This window comes from Hoplias malabaricus, chromosome 14, assembly GCF_029633855.1.
Source record: "Hoplias malabaricus isolate fHopMal1 chromosome 14, fHopMal1.hap1, whole genome shotgun sequence".
In the NCBI taxonomy this organism is placed as follows: Eukaryota; Metazoa; Chordata; class Actinopteri; order Characiformes; family Erythrinidae; genus Hoplias; species Hoplias malabaricus.
The window spans coordinates 18,088,697-18,108,658 of NC_089813.1; the positions used below are offsets into that span (position 1 = coordinate 18,088,697).

General features: G+C 39.2%; 1 protein-coding gene across 4 annotated transcripts in view; it reads right to left on the reverse strand.

Moving 5' to 3' along the window:
- Nucleotides 1-852: 852 nt before the first annotated feature.
- gapvd1 (GTPase activating protein and VPS9 domains 1) overlaps nt 853-19,962 on the reverse strand; it is a 57,788-nt gene continuing 38,678 nt past the window's right edge. For 2 of the 4 annotated variants that reach the window (XM_066643513.1, XM_066643512.1), the window contains exons 18-29: nt 18,279-18,311; nt 17,697-17,768; nt 12,287-12,412; nt 10,193-10,240; nt 9,597-9,723; nt 9,288-9,400; nt 8,652-8,811; nt 8,344-8,531; nt 8,002-8,215; nt 7,711-7,783; nt 4,877-5,074; nt 854-4,474 (exon numbers count right to left, since the gene is read on the reverse strand). In XM_066643513.1, the coding sequence (XP_066499610.1) occupies nt 4,334-4,474; nt 4,877-5,074; nt 7,711-7,783; nt 8,002-8,215; nt 8,344-8,531; nt 8,652-8,811; nt 9,288-9,400; nt 9,597-9,723; nt 10,193-10,240; nt 12,287-12,412; nt 17,697-17,768; nt 18,279-18,311 (1,493 nt within the window). In that variant the 3' untranslated portion in view covers nt 854-4,333. Of the gene's footprint in view, nt 4,475-4,876; nt 5,075-7,710; nt 7,784-8,001; nt 8,216-8,343; nt 8,532-8,651; nt 8,812-9,287; nt 9,401-9,596; nt 9,724-10,192; nt 10,241-12,286; nt 12,413-17,696; nt 17,769-18,278; nt 18,312-19,962 lie in introns of all 4 variants that reach the window. The other 2 variants (XM_066643516.1, XM_066643515.1) reach the window with 2 other exon arrangements.

Sequence of the window (19,962 nt, forward strand, 5' to 3'; positions counted from 1 at the left end):
TGATTGGAAGAAAGCTAATTATTTCATGTTGTGCCATTAAAGAAATTTGTAAGTAGCTTTTGTCACACTGTGGTTTTCAACTGACCTCTTTCTGTCACAGTGGGTAGTCCATAGTCCAATTTCTCCCAAACAAAAGCCAACCCATCTCCCAACCAGCAAGTCATTTTGGTTTATTAATACAACTAATTAACTTTTCCTAGACAAATTTGAATTTAAATGAACAACAGTAGATATCATCAGCAGATGCAAAGGCACCCCACTGTGGACTTTTTTTTTTTTTTTTGATAGAAAGATTACAATTAAAGCACTGGAGTGCTAAGGCTGAGGGAGAGGGAAGCTATTAGACGAAGAAAATCTCCAATTACAAATACGCCATACACTTGTCAGTGGTAATTAAATGTTTGGTGTGTAGAGGCTCTGCTATTTGTAGCTCGGAAATGAGACCAGTCTTGTTTTGTCAGACATGAGCTCAATTAATAATTTAGTGGACATGCTCTTATTGTACCCAGAGAAGAGCTAGACACAAAAATGAGTGAAAAAGATCCTGTTGTTGTTGAAAATTCAACTTTTAGGAATTAAAATGCTGTGCATTGAAATTCTGGTGTAAGGAAATACGCAAATACACCATATTCATGCATTCCTTTAAAGAACAAACCTTTTTAGTGTCCACCATTTTTGATTTATAAACTAAGGCTTATGCTTATTGTCTTAACCTTAACCATGAATAATGTGAGATATGAAATGGAAATAATATCCAACTTCTGCAAAGGACCTAATAACCATGCTTGGACAAGAGAAGATGGGAATTTTAATCTGTTTTAGCATTCTGTACAAATAGACACCAAATAGACAGTACATCTTCCCACAATGGGGCTAATAGTGCAAGGTCAATCTGGAAAAGTTGTGGCCAAATACAAAGCTGAAATGCTGCTCCGATTTATACCATATGGAATACTCAAAGTATTTCAAAATTTCTACATGAATCCTGAAGATATCACCAGTAATTTAGAGTTGTTTGAGGTGAAATACTCAGTTCTAGAAAAAGTTGGAATCAAAATTACAGACGTAGTTGTAGAAAACATATCCAAAGCATTTATTGCCTCTTAAAACTACCTCACAGAAAATGATTACATAAAAGGGTTAAGAATGTTATCCTAATATCTGAGACATTATTTTACAAGTGTAATATTTTGGCTAAAATTTATTTTTTATAAACCATTCTTGGCAGAGATGATGGGCATTGTAAAGTAAAATAAATGCCAAACCGTTGTTTAGATTTACCACTATTTTACCATATTTATCAGTACATATAAAATACAGACAACACAAATATTTGTACAGAAGATCAAGGTGCATATATTGTATTTGTTTATACACACTTCAAATACACATTTGTTTAAATTACTGATATAAAATAAATGTTCATACACGCCTTTTCTTGATTATAATTTAATTTGGCTGCATTAGTCTAAACTTACAATATATCACTACAAATACCAAACTGTTGCTTTGGTAGAAGGTTCCATAACTGTTATGTGCAAGTGAGACAAAATGCATATCCATGATCAGTATTTATGGAGATAGCACAGAGGAAAGATTTGAGGAGCAAGGAGGTCCTGTAGCAAAATTCTGAAGTTAAATAATTCTGTTAGTGCTGCATGTTCAAGAACAGAGGTCTCTACATTAGTAACTGTTATTAGCAATTATGCTTCATGCATCATTCAAATAAGAAGAAAAAAGGGTGAAAATACACAAGTATAATGACAAAAGAATGGAAGGCATTACACTTGGTAGTCTGTATTAAAAGCACACAAAAATAGACTGGCCATTCAGTGTACATGTTTTACACCAAGAACTGTACTGAACCTTTGTTGTTTTTATTTTTCAAGTACTCAAGTATTTAACAAGCATGCAAACACTGATTGGTCAGCACAAAAACACAGTGGAAAAAAAGAAACAAATAAACAAACAAAAAAAAAATTTAAATTTGTACATTTAAAGAATCTATTTTTGTCATTTAAATTTGCTTACGTGTATTGGGGAGTCGTTTAAAACTTTGAGATGATCATGCAAAATAAAATAATAATATATAAATTTAATATATTTATTAGTTCTAGGGCACTAAAAATGATTATGACAGAGGCATAAATAACTACTTCCATCAATGTTGTGTCATGGGACAACTACAGCAATATATATTGTATGTTCCTCCTACTGTTAATTTAATTGTGGTATAAATGAAGGATATTTGTCCTTGGTTAATTTTCCTTAATTATTCAATTCATTAATCCAGATTTTTATAGCTATTGCATGTATCTGAAATTTCTAAATATAAATTAGAATATAAAAAGGTATTTTATACTTTTAAGTTTAAAGTATTTTTTTTAGTTAAAAAAAAAAAAATTCTAAAACTAAAACATCTTCATTGTATATGGATTGGGGGGATCTTAAGCATACTGGCTGCTACTGATGCTCTCACCAAATTTATAACCTACAAGGGCAGAGGGAGGGATTGCCAAAATGCTAAACAAATACTGCAAATAGTAAATATTTACGCAATAACGCACTTGAGGTTCGTGCTCTAACGTGAGATATTGGCACTGGGGTGCTTCGGTAGTAGCGGCTGAGTGCCGAAGATCAGTACACCAGTGCCAAAATCTCATGTTAAGAGCATGAACCTCAAGTGTATTATTGCAATTATACCACAGTTCGTTATGGCCGTTTATTGTTAGGTTTTAAGATAAAGACCGTTGTTTGTTTATCAACCTTTCACGAAAAATAGTTCCATTCCGTCACACTCCTTTTTGCTCTTCTCAACAAACACTGGATCTTTAGTTAACTTGTGCGATGTTAAACCCATCTAAATCAGGACAGAAATAAAGATAAGCGCATCAAGTCAATAAAATGTCATGGTTTAACCATTGTTTACAGCAGATTTAGATCATAGTGATATCATACACTAAAAGATTCCAAGTTCTGTTCAAGTTGGCTCCAAAGCCATGCTGCGCCTTGACTCGAGTTAAATACAATCACACCAACCACATAGACGTAGCAATTTACTGTTAAATCATGTATATAAATTTCATATTTTCTTTTGTTTACAAATTAGAAAACAGAGTCCACTAAGCCATAAATCTTTACTCTGTTCAAAATAACGTACGCGAACAGAAAACAAACCTACTTCCCGTTGGCTGAAAAAGTCCAGGAAAAACTCCTACAACAGTTTTGGAAGCACTGACGTCGTTGCTAGGATACATGCATTTTGTGGAGTAATACCTTAAGAGCTTCGGTCAGAGTGCAATTATCATGTAATATTGGCACTCCTGGAACGTCTCTCAGCCAATCACATTACAGGGTCGGAACTGTGGTATAATGACTAATATAATACAGAACAAAACCTTGAAGGCTCCCATTAAAAATTATGAACAATGTTGCAACATGCTGATTCACCTGTTAACACAAGAAAGCCTGTTTACTCAGCTTACCGCCACATGCACCTCTTCATCCCCACAGTGCTTATTCATACTTTTAACATCATCTCATCTTCTGCAAAGCGTTAATTCATTAAAGTATATGAGGCATCATGAAAAGGATTAATGCAAGAGGAAAGTAATAAATACACTTTTATTTTATATAAATATGTGGGCCCTCATTTTCAAGCTGTCCAGACAAGAAAGACACTGACGAAATGTTTGAGAATGTCATGCCAGCTTACATCCTACAAGCTGCCCTGTTAAAAGATGATAGACAGTAGCAATACAAATCAAATGCTGTATTAGCATAATTTATTTGGTAATTTAACCAAAGCAATGACATGTGGCTTTCTATATAACTTTGTATAATTATATTGGGTTTTAAATGAGAAAAGATTGTACAATTTACATAAGGTGGAATCTGATTATTTTCTTAACTATCCTTACACTAACATGATTACATAATCACTGCAAGGAAGCCAGGTCCCTTTTTTTTTTTTTTACTATTTCCAAATTTTTAAATAACCAAACCACTTCTTGATGATTAAAATAAAAACGGTCATAATAACCCTACAACCTCATCAACACATACTCACAAGTAATGAAATTCAAATTTCCAAAATCAGTCTAAGGTCAGTATAAGCAGTTTCCCCCTCTTAACAGTAATTCACCCTGTGTAATTGTATATATTTTATTATGACTTTTGAAAATGTTAAATGTGTCTGTGGCTCTATGTACAGCTGTAGGCAAGGTGAGTATCGCTTTGCTGTGTGGGTTTCATGAAGGAGAGAGCAGTTCGTTGTCGCATCTTTTTCTTTCTCTCCTCACTACAGTCTGCCCATACAGGTGGATGTTCTGCCTCACTTGCGATCATCGATGGTTTTAATGAATTCCACAGCAGCCGTGAATTGCATCCACCAATAGCACTCCTCCCCACTCAGCCTGCTCGCATAGAAATTATTGATGTACTGGATGGTGGACAGAAGGCAGGGTGGGTTAGCCTGGAATGAGGGAGGGAAAGAGAAAGGAAGGAAAGGGAGTAAGAAAGAGAGACTGACTCACTTTGGAGAACTAGACATATATGCATGACGCTCGTAACTTGGTTTACACTCATGAGATGCACATATAATCAGTCTTCATAAGAACTTTACAAGAGAACGAATACAGCTCACACACATTAATTTTGGACAATTTCAATCAATCCATTCATACTATAAATGTTCATATCTTGGAAAGAGCATTTAAATTGAGAAAAAAAAGTTACAATAATAGAAAACTGTTATCGCACTTACATGGTACTTAATCAACAGCAAAGATATCATGACAGGCTTAAAAATACTGTATAAATACCTGTATTTAATACCTGTAGATACCTGTAAGATTATACCTGTAGATTAACTCACCCTGATAAGGACGAATACAAGCACAGGAACAAAATCATCTGCTCCAGGCACAGCATCCTCATTAGCTAGGCTAAGCAGGTTCATGATAGTGGAGCACATACGCAGGATGCACTGTACTTTGTCCCGTGGCGTTTTATATGCACTAATTGTCCTAATCTCAGCCTGTGCTGAGGGCCACGGAGCCTCCTTTATATACACCTACAAAAGCAAAATAGCCAGTTAATATAAACATGGACATTCAGATTTTCACACATTGAATTATGATACATGTTATAGTCACTTTCCATTTAAATGTTTCTACAGGTGCACCTCAATAAATTAAAATATCATCAAAAGGATAATTTATTTCAGCAATTCAATTCTAAAAGTGAAACTCGTATTATATAAATGCAATACAAACAGTGAAAACCCAAAGTCATTGTCTCAGAAAATTAATAATAATCAACACAAAACATCTGCAAAGAATTCCTAAGCCTTTAAAATGGTCCCTTAGTCTGGTCCAGTAATCCCCAATCATGGGGAAGACTGCTGACTTGACAGATGTCTAGAAGGCAGTCATTGACACCCTCCTGTGGAGCAGCCTTGGCCCAAATGGTTAGAGGATCAGGCTTGGTACCAAAAGGTTGTCGGCTCAATCCCCAGGACCAACAGGAACATCCATGGCCGAAGTGCCCTTGAGCAAGGTACTGAACCCCCAAACAGCTGCCCACCGCTCTGGGTGTGTGCTTACAGCTCCTAGTGCACTAGTGTGAATGTGGGTTCACTGCCACAGATGGGTTAAATGCAGAAGACAAATTTCATTGTATGTTGTACAATGACAAATAATTGCACATTATCATTACATTACCATTATCCAAGCATATTCATGGAAAGTTGATTGGAAGGAAAATGTTGCACAAACAACAGGGATAACCACAGCCTTGAAAGGATTGTCAAGAAAAGGCCATTAATAATTTGGGGGAGATTCACAAGGAGTGGACTGCTGATGGAGTCAGTGCTTCAAGAACCACCACACAGACGCATCCAGGACATGGGCTACAGCTGTCACATTCCTTGTGTCAAGCCACTCATGACCCAGAGACAACGCTAGAAGCGTCTTACCTGGACCAAGGAGAAAAAGGACTGGACTCTTGCTCAGTGTCCAAAGTCTTGTTTTCGGATGAAAGTAAATTTTGCATTTAAATTTGGAAATGAAGGTCCCAAAGTCTAGAGGAAGAGTGGAGAGGCACACAATCCAAGCAGCTTGAGTCTAGTGTGAAGTTTCCACAATCAGTGATGGTTTGTGGAGCCATGTCATCTGCTGGTGTTGATCCACTGTGTAATATAAAGTCCAAAGTCAGTGCAGCCCTCTACCAGGGAATTTTAGAGCACTTCATGCTTCCCTCTGCTGACAAGCTTTATGAAGATGCAGATTTAATTTTCCAGCAGGACTTGGCACCTGTCCACACTGCCAAAATTACCAATACCTGGTTTAATAGCCACAGCATCACTGTGCTTGATTGGCCAGCACGCTCGCCTGACCTAAACACTATAGAGAATCTTTGGGGTATTGTCAAGAGGAAGATGAGAGACAGATCCAACAAGGCAGATGAGCTGAAGGCCACTATCAAAGCAATATGGGCTAACATAACACCTCAGCAGTGCCACAGGCTGACTGACTCCACGCCACACCACATTGATATCGTAATTCATTCAAAAGGAGCCCCAACCAAGTATTGAGTGCATCCATACTTTTCAATAGGCCAACATTTCTGTATTTAAAATCAGTTTTTAAATTGGTCATATATAATATTTGAATTTTCTGAGATAATTACTTATGGGTTTCCATTGTCTGTAAGCCATAGTCATAAACATTAAAAGAGATAAATGCTTGAAATAGATCACTCGGTTTGTGATTAATCTATATATGAGTTTCACTTTTTGAATTGAATTACTGAAATAAATTAACTTTTTGATGATATTCTAATTTACAGAGATACACATGTATATCAGGCTATTTTTGAATGGCTCTTCTTTAATGTGCTTTTCACTTCATGCTCCTTACTCTACTCGGCTGTACAACAACGGCAGCAGTAAGGTTAAGCACTGTTTACTCATCGTGCATTTGTGTGTTGTTTTTGAGACTGAATATGGCTTAGTCACACATGATTTCAGACAGACCAAAGTGTTTTTTTTGTTCTTTGTTGCCCTGTCCATCTCTCACTTGAGTCTTTCATCAGCCACCACCCCAAGGAACTATCATTCCTATTTCAAAGGCCAGAGTATAATTTTATAAGCTGCCGTTATGAATGGGATAAAAAAAAAAAAAGTGATCTATACTGTAGCTTGGAGAGTTTAGTTTGTTAGTCACAGTTTAGTCCCTATTCTATGTACCAGATACCAAATTTGCCTAATGGAAAAGCAAACAAGCCAATTAGAGTGGGAATCATGCAATGGAAAAGCATCTGGGTTTTTGACTTCACAGCTTTTGTGATCTACTATGGCATGCAGCAGAATATTTATGGCGGATGGAGATTCAGATTCTTTACAGAAAAGTTGGACAATGGCAATTTTTTGATAACTTATTGGTTTTCTTGTGTAGGTTTAGAAGCAGTCATCAAAAGAGAAGAATATATATAATTTATGTCTTGGAATTTGGTAAAATTCTGATCACATAACATGGAAGAATAATCTGCTGAATTGGATAAAGCATCCCTAAAATTCTATAATGACATGCCTTTACTATTCTGTGGTCTAAAATGCTATTTACTTTTTGGCCTATTTCATCTAATGTGCTGTTTAAATCTGTTTCTTTCTGAAATATATATTAAAATGAAGTTCATAACTGCGTTTACCTCTGAGATTTGGAGAGCTTTGTGGTTGGCAGTCACTACCTTAGACAGACGATTAATATGCTCTTGTAAGACCCTGTACACAAGAAGTGTCAAATCAAAATCAAATCAAATCAAATAAAATCAAATAAAGTTTAGTCCCTCATAGTAGTAAAAGAAATAAGCAATACAAAATAACAGACAAATTAAAAGTACAGTAAGATACAGTAAAATTAAAGTTTATACTTTACAGACATGGAAATCATAATAAATAAATAAATAAATAAATAAATAAAGAGTCGTGAGTCCCCTCACTGGTCTCGGAGAATGTCTCCATCCTGATTGGGGTAGAAAGCCAGTTTGAAGATACGGTTCATGACGCTACGTTCAATGGCCATCTGGGCATCTTGGAGTTGCTCCTCACTGGCATACTGCCATATGGCATCATGGGCCATGGCACCATAGAGGTAACGCAGGAAATCTTCCACGGCTGCAGTCTTATCATCAGCTGCTGTGAAGCCCTGAAATGCTACAAATGTAGCCATCAAAAAACAAGAGGATGTCCGATTAGCTAAAGACATCTATGGCTATTGATTATAGCCTTTGCTAATTTTGATTAAGAACTTCAAGAAATAAACATGTACACAAAATACACACCTCTGATGAAATCCTGCATTTTGGACTCCATGTGTTCCAGAAGCAGTCGGACACAGACAGTGGTGAAATAACGGTTGGCCACTTCTTTATCTCTAAGCACCCTCTGCAGCAGCCGCTCCAAATGAGCCTGAGATGTCTGCAGCCCTTGCCGACATCTTGTCAGATATGCTATGTATGGAGCCCGCTTCCTGGTGGACACACACACTTCAGCTACACAGCGACTCATTGATAGCAATTATGTGTGTTCTGTGGTATGTTGCTTTATTTATTTTCCTCAATTAACACTATTAGCAGTCCTGTCTGTGTACCTGTAGTCTTCTGCAATGGCAGTGAGGAGTTTTCTGCAGGTGCGGGGGTCAAGACGACTGACACAGCGCATAGTCTCCTGGATCTGAGCCATCTGGTTCTTATCCTGTAGGTTGATGGCCTCTGCCAGTTGCACCTTCAGAAAGCATACAATCTCATTGTCTGTAGGTGGAGAGAGAGAGAGACAAACTAGATTCAGTGAGATGTGAAAAATTATTCTATAAATCCCTGTTCTTGGAAAAAAGAAAAAAAAAAAAGATTTACATTTATTCAAAATAAATGTAATTTTACATGATGATGAATGTGGGCAAGAAAGATAAAACTTTACAATTCCGCAGTGTCATATTTTTCATATATATATATATGAAAAATATTTTTTTTGGATAAGGCTGATGTGCATTTCTCGTTAAAATGTTCTTAAATATACCACTGCAATTATGGCATACTTTAAGGCAGGACATTCAAACAAGAAGGTACAAATATACAGAGTGGGAACCTGCAAAAAAGATAAATGTATTATAATCTGTATTTTGTAAAGCCATCATTTACTGATACATATTTTTTCCTTTTATCTGCCCCAGATCCCACTGTCTGCTCTAGATTCATATTTGACTGGCCAATGCATTTATTATACATACCTTCTGGGTCTGTATTGTCAGGGAGGCCATTCCGTGTTGTTGCAGGGGGGAAAATAGGAAAAACCACAGAATCTGCTGAGCATAGAGCCAGTCGTAATTTCTTCTTAGCATCACTGTAGAGAAGAATGGGAAAAGAGCGGTAGGAGTTACAGAGAGGAACATTGAGGGAGGGAGGGAGAGAGAGAGATTTAATAATCTTTATAAACAAGTCCAACACCATCTCACTTTTAAATTTTAGTGCACTACAGATATAAATTCATTAGATGATCCTCATGCTAGAATTTTAAAGAAGGAAAATTTTAGCAAGACCTGAAGGAGAACTTGTCCTGAAGTTGTGTAGTCTGACTGGCAGAGTCTGGAAGGTCATCTGTAGACATATTCTGTAGGCCCCTTTCTCTAGAGGAGTCATGTTCAATTTCTCCCTCTCGGCACACATCTGTACAACAGTAATGCATGATAAAGTGAGTTAAAGAATTAAATCTAAATAAATTTTCCTCTAAAGAAAATAACATTGTATGTGTTTTTTCATGGACGCAAAACAGTAATGTGCTTGTACAACATTAAAAAGGAAATCAGAAAATTCAGCTGTTAATGAGATATGGTGGATTATAAAGAAAGAGGTATTTTGACTTTTATGTAGAGTGATTATACAGATATCATATTCTTTTGGTATTATTCCATTCTATGAAATATGCATCTTTGTCCTGCAAGTACAATCACAATAGATTGCGTTAGTCATGAAACATCAACAAATTTCCACAGGAAAGTTGAAGTTGGTTCAAAATATATTAAAAGTATATTCAAAGTATTATATTTAAAAATGCTGAAAAAGGAGAATTGAGCTGTAGGGAAGTGTTTTGATAAGTCATGTGTAAACAAAAAATAACAATAATAAAATTACTTACTTTGTTGGCATCGGTACACTGTGTTTCTGTGGTTTTGATCTTCTCTTCCTTTTAGGCAAAAAAGAAAAAAAGTTTTACTATTAGCGCCTTCTAGTGGGCTTTCTGTAAAATTCAGACTAATAAGTGGCTAATTTCATTAGTTTATCAAGTGTGTCTCTCAAAGTCTTTAATAATGTAATATTCCACATTTTTTAATTCCTGAGTGTTACATTAAGTAATAACTGTTATGCTGGCAAAGTTCTATCTTTGGTTGATAACAAATTTGCTTTATGTTCATTCTTGACATAATTTCTGCTCATGTGTGGTTCACAGGATATCCATGTGTGAATAATCAATGGAGTACTGGATAATCACCAGATTAAGACCCTATTAACCATGCACAAGAGAAAGATTTAAGAAATATATAGTATAACAAAATATACTCTAAATGATGCATTTTAAATGTCTCCTGGCAAACAAATTCAATCATTCAGTTTACAGAACATACAAGAAAGTGTGACATTTTAGCCTTTCATCCAGGCTCTACCCCTTTAAACCTTTTATCTGCTTCAACTATTTCTGAGCAAGGCACGTAGGATGACACACCATCAAATTCATTTGGAGTGACTTCAGAATGCAATGGCATTTGTGTTGTTCAAAAGACATAGAAAGTGCAATAAGATATTATCTAGAATTGGACAACCAAATTGGTCACTTTCCAGGTCATAGGATTAAAGGACTGGAGTCACCATTTCCATTTCATATTTGTGCAAGTTCAATGTAAAATGGCTGGGTAAATGCAGAGTCTGTTGCAGAACCCGTAGATGACAACAGTAATAAGTCTATATTCCATATGACAGAATGGACTTAGCATTTAATCATCCCCGTCTATGGTCTACTCTCTTTTTACCTTATGAAAAATACAAACTTGCTCTACTGGGTCATAATATCCTTAGTAGGGGTGAGCAATATGGCCTAAACATCAATATATTTTAGGGTATTTTCGCTATAACGATCTTTGGCGATATGACGACACAATGAAAAATACTTTTATTAATTTCAAGAACACACTATTGCAACAAAAAATAAATGTTATATTATTATTAATTATATTAAATTTATGCAATATATATTAAAAGTATTTAATGGTTTTATTTATTAAAACATTTTATTTTACTACAAATGTAACTTCAATCATTGAGAGCCACTTTCCAATGTGCCACACTGTGCCTAAACGACTCATGTAAAGAACGTATGCCATATTATGGCTAATTGCATGATGTTGTTAAGGAAACATTTTAGAATATCACGATATTGACCTTGTAAAATTGTTTTAAAAATGATGATGATATTATTGCGAACGATACGATATGGCACAGCCCTATACCTTAAGAGAAAGCAAATACTTTGGTCCATTGTTTCACCTATGCACAAATGTTTGAAGTTGTGAGTCACTTGAAGAACTTTGCTTAAGAGAAGCAGAAACCTGAAATATTTGTTACTTAACTCATCGAAGTACTTGAGAACACATGGCATTCTTTGTTACAAAAAAGCAATAACCACGCATCACATGTCCACCAATTTCAACTTCAAAATCCTTTCATACCTCAAAAGATAATTTATTATGTTTTACTTATTAGAGATGAACAAAGAAACTATATAATATTTTAATCTGTTTTATTATAATATAATGTATGTATACATCTGTGCCTTCTGTGCAACTTTGGTTTATCAGATGTGTGTGAAAGAGAATATGTAAGGGCTTGGTCAAAGTGTAATGAAGAGGAATTTATTCATGCTTTTTACCAAGAATTAATTAATTATATCTGAAGAATGATTTGCATTCTTTTTTTTTCTTTGGTAGGGCATGATAGGAAATGAGAAAATAACTGAACCACTATAGGATGAAATAGAGGTTGATTTTATGTACAATGCTTTGATCCTGTGCCACCTCCTGTGTACAAAAATGGTTTAGCCTACATGAGGAGGAAAAAGATGAGAAGAAATCCATTATTTTAACCTTATTTTGCTCTTGTGCTATTATCTTGAAAACAGGGCAAGACATACATTAACTGTAGCAGTATTGTTTGCTTTCTCACAATCAAACAATCTTACCCGCATTGTCATAGGGTGCAGCTGTAGCTCCATCACCAGGGCTGGTTCTCTTGATGTTTCGGTATTTGTCCAATATGTCTTCTGCTGCCTGAGCATGGCAGCTCTGCCTATGCAATGACGACTCATCTGATATAACACACAAACACACAACACTAATGACAAAATCTACAATTACATGGTATATTAAAGGCTAATATCATCAAAATGTTTTAGTCTGGTTCAGTAGGCTACATAACCATACGGAAGACTGCTGACTTGACAAATGTCCAGAAGGCAGTCATTGACACTCTCCTGTTATATCCAAGCATATTAATCGAAGGTTGAATGGAAGGAAAACTGCTGCTGGACTGCACACACACTGGTCCAGGCCACAACTGTCGCATTCCTTGTGTCAAGCCACTCATGACCCAGACACAATGCCAGAATCGTCTTAGCTGGGCCAAGGAGAAAAAGAACTGGGCTGTTGCTCCGTGGTCCAAAGTCATGTCAGATAAAAGTAAATTTTGCATTTTATGTGGAAATTAATGTCCCAGAGTGGAGAGGCACACAAGCCAAGCTGCTTAAGGTCTAGTGTGAAGTTTCAACAATCAGTGATGGTTTGGTGAGCCATGTCATCTGCTGGTGTTGGTCCACTAGAAATTTTAGCACTTCATGCTTCCCTCTGCTGACAAGCTTTATTGAGATGTGGATTTCATGTTCCAGTAGGACTTGGCACCTGTCCACACTGCCAAAAAGTACCAGTACCTGGTTTAATAACCACAGAATCACTGTGCTTGATTTGCTAGCAATCTCGCCTGACCTAAACCCCATACAGAATCTTTGGGGTACTGTCAAGAAGATGATGAGAGACAGCAGACCCAACAAGATGATGAGAGACAGCAGACCCAACAATGCAGACAAGCAAAATGTTTTTTCTAGACATTTAATCATCGGAATGGCTACCCTCCACCACAAATGGAAATGGGGAAACTCTACCAGCATGGCTCTGTGCACACAACTGCCCAGCATCCACAAGGCCTAAGACATCCCCTAACCTAAAGACAGAAGCTAATGTCTGTGTGATGGAATTTGTTTATTGAATTGACTCAATCAATAGATATTTTTAATCAGCAATGACCACACATGCTTGTCTAACTGAAATTGTTTTATTCCTAATTCTCTGTGTGAAACAGCAGACGTGTGCGTGTGTCTCAAATAACAACATATCGACACCTTCTGTTCAGTCAACTCCTTTTGTCTCCAGACCAGAGAGGAGACAACTGAATAGACTGAATAGAGGGGGTGCACAGAGCACGTCTGGAAAGGTGTTAGAAATACCAAAGAGAGTAAAAACAAATGGTAAAAGACTTGGAGTCATACTGGGAGCAGGATACATTGAAAGGTGATTGAAATGTAAAAGAGCAAACAGATGGTAACTTCAAAAGGAATTCCAGGTATAAGAGACGCTAGTTGAGAAACGGTCAGACAGAGAGGAAACAGTGGTGCGCATAGCATTCTCTCTCCGTTAATAAATTGTTGTTTTACTTGATGCCGACTCATAGACTTAGCTTTCTTATTTCTGTCATAATTTTCCACCACAGTCTGCTAAAAACTGCTATCAGTACTGTGAAGACTTGGACTCACTAGGCAAAAGACAGATTCCAAAATTTTCTGAAGGACACCTAATGGAGTGTGCCTGAGTATGCAGCTGACAACTTGGATGAAAACACAGACATTGACATCTTACATCAGTTTCTGTGAAAACATGTGTTCCAACCAGGACTCAAATTAAATACAACAATAACGAGCCGTGGTACAACACAAAAATCAAACAGCTGCATCAGTCTAATGAGGAGGCGTACAAAGAGTGGATACCGAACGCTGTACAACAGTGCAAGTAATGCTTTACACAAAGAAATTTAATTAGCCATAAAGAGGTTCTCCAGCCAACTAAGTATTTGATGCCTGCCAGTGACCCATCAGCTGTGTGGAAAATCCTACAAGACATCACTGGCTACAAGAAGCCATCCCCCCAGGGCAAATGGGGTATCATCGCCTGGCTGACAAACTGAAAAATGGCTTTTATTGTAGTTTCGAGAAGCCCAGCACCATTCACACCTCTCCAATGCCCATTCAAATCATATCAACAACAATCCACTCTCCCCTACTCTGATTGCCCCTCTCAGGAAGGCACCAGGCACACTTTCCTGCTTGAATGTTATGTTTGCGTAGACCAACTTGCACTATTCTTCACTAAGATTTTCAACAAAATTTTGTCCCTGTCCCTGAGAGCGCCCCATCACTGGATTAAATATCTACAGAACCATTGTTCTTATATCTGAAGCATACACCTATCCCTCTGTCAAAAACTCAAGGTTCGCACCACTGTCATTGATTTTATCCAAGATGGTGATGAGTGAGGGTTCTGTGTAAACCATCCATCCATTATCCACCGCTTATCCGGGTCCGGGTTGCGGGGGAAGCAGTCGGAGCAAAGAAACCCAGACCTCCCTCTCCCCAGCCACCGCCTCCAGCTCCTCCGGGGGTATACCGAGGCGTTCCCAGGCCAGTCGAGACATATAGTCTCCCCAGCGTGTTCTTGGTCTGCCCCAGGGCCTCCTCCCCATTGGACATGCCCGGAACACCTCTCCAGGAAGGCGTCCAGGAGGCATCCGAACCAGATGCCCGAACCACCTCAACTGGCTCCTCTCGACATGGAGGAGCAGCGGCTCCACTCCGAGTCTCTCCCGGATGTCCGAGCTCCTAACCCTGCCTCTAAGGGAGAGTCCAGACATTCTGCGGAGAAAACTCATTTCAGCAGCTTGTACCCGCGATCTCGTTATTTTGGTCACTACCCAAAGCTCGTGACCATAGGTGAGCGTTGGGACGTAGATTGAACAGTAAATCGAGAGTTTTGCTTTTCTGCTCAGCTCTCTCTTCACCACAACGGACCGGTACAGAGCCCGCATTACTGCTGACGCTGCACCGATCCGCCTGTCAATCTCCCGCTCCATCTTTCCCTCACTCGTGAACAAGACCCCGAGGTATTTAAACTCCTCCACTTGAGGCAGGATCTCACTTCCAACCTGGAGAGAGCACTCCACCCTTTTCCGACTGAGTACCATGGACTCGGATTTGGAGGTGCTGATCCTCATCCCTATCGCTTCACACTCGGCTGCAAACTGGTTCAGCCTCAATGAAGCAGACATGGAATCCTGAGACCACCAAACCGGACACCCTCCGCCACTTGGCTACGTCGAGAAATTCTGTCCATAAAAATTGTGAACAGAACCGGTGACAACAGGCAGCCCTGACGGAGTCCAACTCAGACTGGAAACCAGTCGGACTTACTGCCAGCCATACGAACCAGACTCTTGCTCTGTTTGTACAGGGACTGGATAGCTCGTAACAAAGAGCCCAGTACCCCATACTCCTCGAGCACCCCCCACAGAATACCCCGAGGGACACGGTCGAATGCCTTCTCCAGATCCACAAAACACATGTAGACTGGTTGAGCAAACTCCCATGCACCCTCCAGGATCCTAGCGAGGGTAAAGAGCTGGTCCTGTGTTCCACGACCGGGGCGGAATCCGCATTGTTCCTCCAGGATCCGAGGTTCAACTATCAGTCGGACTCTCTTCTCCAGTACCCCCGCATAGACCTTACCGGGGAGGCTGAGGAGTATGATCCCCCTATAGTTGGAACACACCCTCCGATCCCCCTTTTTAAAAAGGGGAACCACCACCCCAGTCTGCCAGTCCAGAGGCACTGCCCCGGATGTCCATGCAATGTTGCAAAGACGTGTCAACCAAGACAGCCCCACAACATCCAGAGCCTTGAGGAACCCGGGGTGAACCTCATCCACCCCAGGGGCCCTACCGCCAAGGAGTTTCCCTACCACCTTAGCCACTTCATCCCCAGTGATAGACGAGCCCCCCCCCCCCCCCGGGGTCCCCAAGCTCTGCATCCTCTGCGGAAGGCGTGCTGGTGGGATTGAGAAGATCCTCAAAGTATTCCTTCCACCGTCTGGTGACGTCCCCAGTCGAGGTCAACAGTTCCCCACCCCCACCATATACAGTGTTGGTGGAAAACTGCTTTCCCCTCCTGAGTCGCCTGACGGTTTGCCAGAAACTTCTGGGAGCCGACCGAAAGTCGTTTTCCATGCACCGACAACCTTGCAGCCACAGCTCCATTCAGACGCCTCAACAATGATGGAGGTCCGGAACATGGCCCACTCGGACTCAATGTCACCAGCCTCCCCCGGGATGCAGTCGAAGCTCTGCCGCATGTGGGAGTTAAAGATCTTTCTGACAGGTTCCTCTGTCAAATGTTCCCAGCAAACCCTCAGCACACGTTTGGGCCTGCCAGGTCTGTCTGGCATCCTCCCCCGCCATCTGATCCAACTCACCACAAGGTGGTGATCAGTTGACAGCTCAGCGCCTCTCTTCATCCGAGTGTCCAGAACATATGGCCGCAGGTCAGATGATACGACTATAAAGTCAATCATCGAAATGCAGCCTAGGGTGTCCTGATGCCAGGTGTACTTGTGGACACCCTTATGCTCGAACATGGTGTTCGTAATGGACAAACTGTGACGAGCACAGAAATCCAATAACTGAACACCACTCGGGTTCAGATCAACGGGGCCGTTCCTCCCAATCACGCCCCTCCAGGTCTCACTGTCATTACCTACGTGAGCGTTGAAGTCCCCCAGCAGAACAATGGAGTCCCCAGAATGAGTGTTCTCCAGCACTCCCTCTAGGGTCCCCAAGAAGGCATGGTACTCTGAACTGCTGTTCGGTGCATAAGCACAAACAACAGTCAGAGCCCTTTCCCCAACCCGAAGGCGCAGGGAAATTACCCTCTTGTCCACTGGGGTAAACCCCAACGTACAGGCGCTAAGCCGGGGGGCTATGAGTAAGCCCAAACCTGCCTTACGCCTCTCACCTTGGGCAACTCCAGAGTGAAAGAGCATCCAGCCCCTCTCAAGGAGATTGGTTCCAGAGCCCATACTGTGTGTCGAGGTGAGCCCAACTATATCTAACCGGTACCTCTCAACCTCGCGCACCAACTCAGGCTCTTTTCCGACCAGAGAGGTTACGTTCCATGTTCCAAAAGCCAGTTTCAGTAACCGAGGATCAGAACGCCAGGGCCCCTGAAACAGACCGCCAGAAGGTTTCTGTGTAAACCTTCAAACACAAACATAAGTGAACCAATGAAACTGCAACATACAACATACAAACTTCAAACTACAATAAATACCATCAAAAGGACAACCCAGCAGATAGTAAAGGTTTTCTGACTGCTGAAGTATCTTAACCTGCCTCCGCATCTGCTGGTCCAGTTCTACACAGCTATTATAGAGCCTTTCCTTTCATAGCCAAGTGTATTTTTTTTTCCAAAAGAGGTACAGATGTAATCAGCAGCATACCTTGAGAGACCCTCTCTGCTCCTTGCTCATCCTTCTCCTGCTTGTCCCGCTTTCGGAATGCTGCCATTGGTGCTGCAGAGAGAAAACTTCCAAATCAGCATGTCAGCTGTATACTGCATCTATGCTGAAAATTCTCCTCATATGAACTCACTATGTTTTCTAGAAATGTATGAAAGCTGTTCAATCATGTCACAGCATAGTCATAATATTACACAAAAACTATATCACTATTACAACACTTAAAAGAACAAAAAAGCAGAGAGAAAAAGATTATTGCTTTCATTTACAACACAATTGTAGAAGTATGATTCAAATAACTGATGCAACTCTTTCTTGGCCACAAATAGCAAAATACCTTATATTTAAAGGATTCTGTTTTCTTTAAGTTATTTTGTAGGCACTATGCCCAAAGTTTGCATCAACCACCACACAATAAATCAAAGAAAGTACAACACAAATGAAATGTCACAGCTCCAGCCATCACACAGTGGGAGTCTACGGGATCTAGAATGTGTCTACTGTATATGAAAGACTCTAAGTCTTTGGCTTACAGTGCTAGCTCATGAGAGATACTGTGGTTACCTGGGATTTCATTTTCTGCAGTCCAATAGAGCACTGTGTGAGGAACACAAACAGCAACAAATACAACAGGGCTTAATAGACAAACAAATTTTGCCTCAGCCATGCTTCTTGCTAGTCATCGGTAGAAACCATTAAATACAAGTAATGGGTGAGCAGAATAATATGCTCATTTGGGAAAAACGAAAAAAAATCCCACAAAGACAAAAAAGACCACAAATAAGATGATGTGCCTGAAAATTAACTCACATTAAGGCAAAAATGCCACGCATACTGAATACAAACTTAAATCCAAATAATCTTAAAGCAAATTAAGCAATAAAAATACATTACAATAATAAAGTGCAGAATAAACAAATAAATCACTAATGGAAATGCAATATCTCAAACCTGAATTAAGAGTTGTATAAATAACGGATACCACTTTAGAATAAGACAACCCTTATGCAGCTTTATACATGGTTTAAAATCAGTTTATAAATGGTTATTAAGCAGGTTATCAGTTATAATGCATATATAGATAGAACAACAGTGACGTGTTTTTGCCAAGTAGTGAACTCACATCCATCTACACTGTTACTTATCTTACTTTGTCTGTTTCATTGGTCAACTTTAAGCCTGTCAGCTTCATTGCATATTAGTTAATGTCTAACCATTTAACCACCAAGTTAATTCCAAAGCACCAATTAACATCCAACAACCTTTTTAGTCATTAATTCATTTATTCATGACTATATTCACATTCTATATCTATATACTGACTGACAGACACCTCATGTTGAAGCGCACATGCACGAATAGGAACCCTTAGTTTAGCCATATTTCACAGAGAAAATTTAATGTGGCGCTACTACACTGTCTGTTGTTAGTTCAGACATATTTCACACAGTAGCTTGTGAATGAAATTTGGAATCATTCAGCTGTTACCAAACATCATCCCCTGGACAAGTCCTCTTTTTGGTATCTAAAAAATGTGCCCGGCCGGGATTTCTAAATCACCAAAAACGTCTGGGGTTTTGCTGTCTGCAGGCTTTCCCCCGTCCCATTTCTTGCCATAAGCCCTAAATCCTTTATTGAAGTGTTCACTTTGATGATGTTGTTGAAAGGTGAGGAGAAGGTGTGAGGGTTGAAATGTTCAAGGGGTCAGAGAGTTGAAAGCTCAATTGGGACACATTTGTGCCGCTACAGCGCTGTAGGTCCACCATCCAGCGAGTAGCTCAGTGTTTTACTGGAACCTCAAACAGAAATGTTTTTAACATTGTTGAGGTAATATTTATCATAGTCTCCTCTTTATGTTTGGAGAATGTTTCTGTGACCCAGCCTTTTGTTTTCTACTATATATTTGACAAACAGAAAGCCATTTTTTCTGTCCCTATGACACGAATACACAGACACATCTCACCATTACTGACTTTCTGAAAGTAAATCATCTGCACAGATTTTTGTTTAACTTTACACAAAAATAGACAAAATCTATTAATCTATTAATATTAAAGCCAAAACACCAGAGCAAGGTGTTACTCAAGTCAGTACATAAATATCTAGTTCCCAGAGATGCTCTGTTTCTTTATCAAGTATATATTACTTTGTTGATAAAATGTAAAGGTGCTTGGTATTAGAAATTTTTAAAAACTTAAATGTTTTTTTGTTGCTTTCTAGTAAACAAGTTGCTTTAATGTCACCTCAA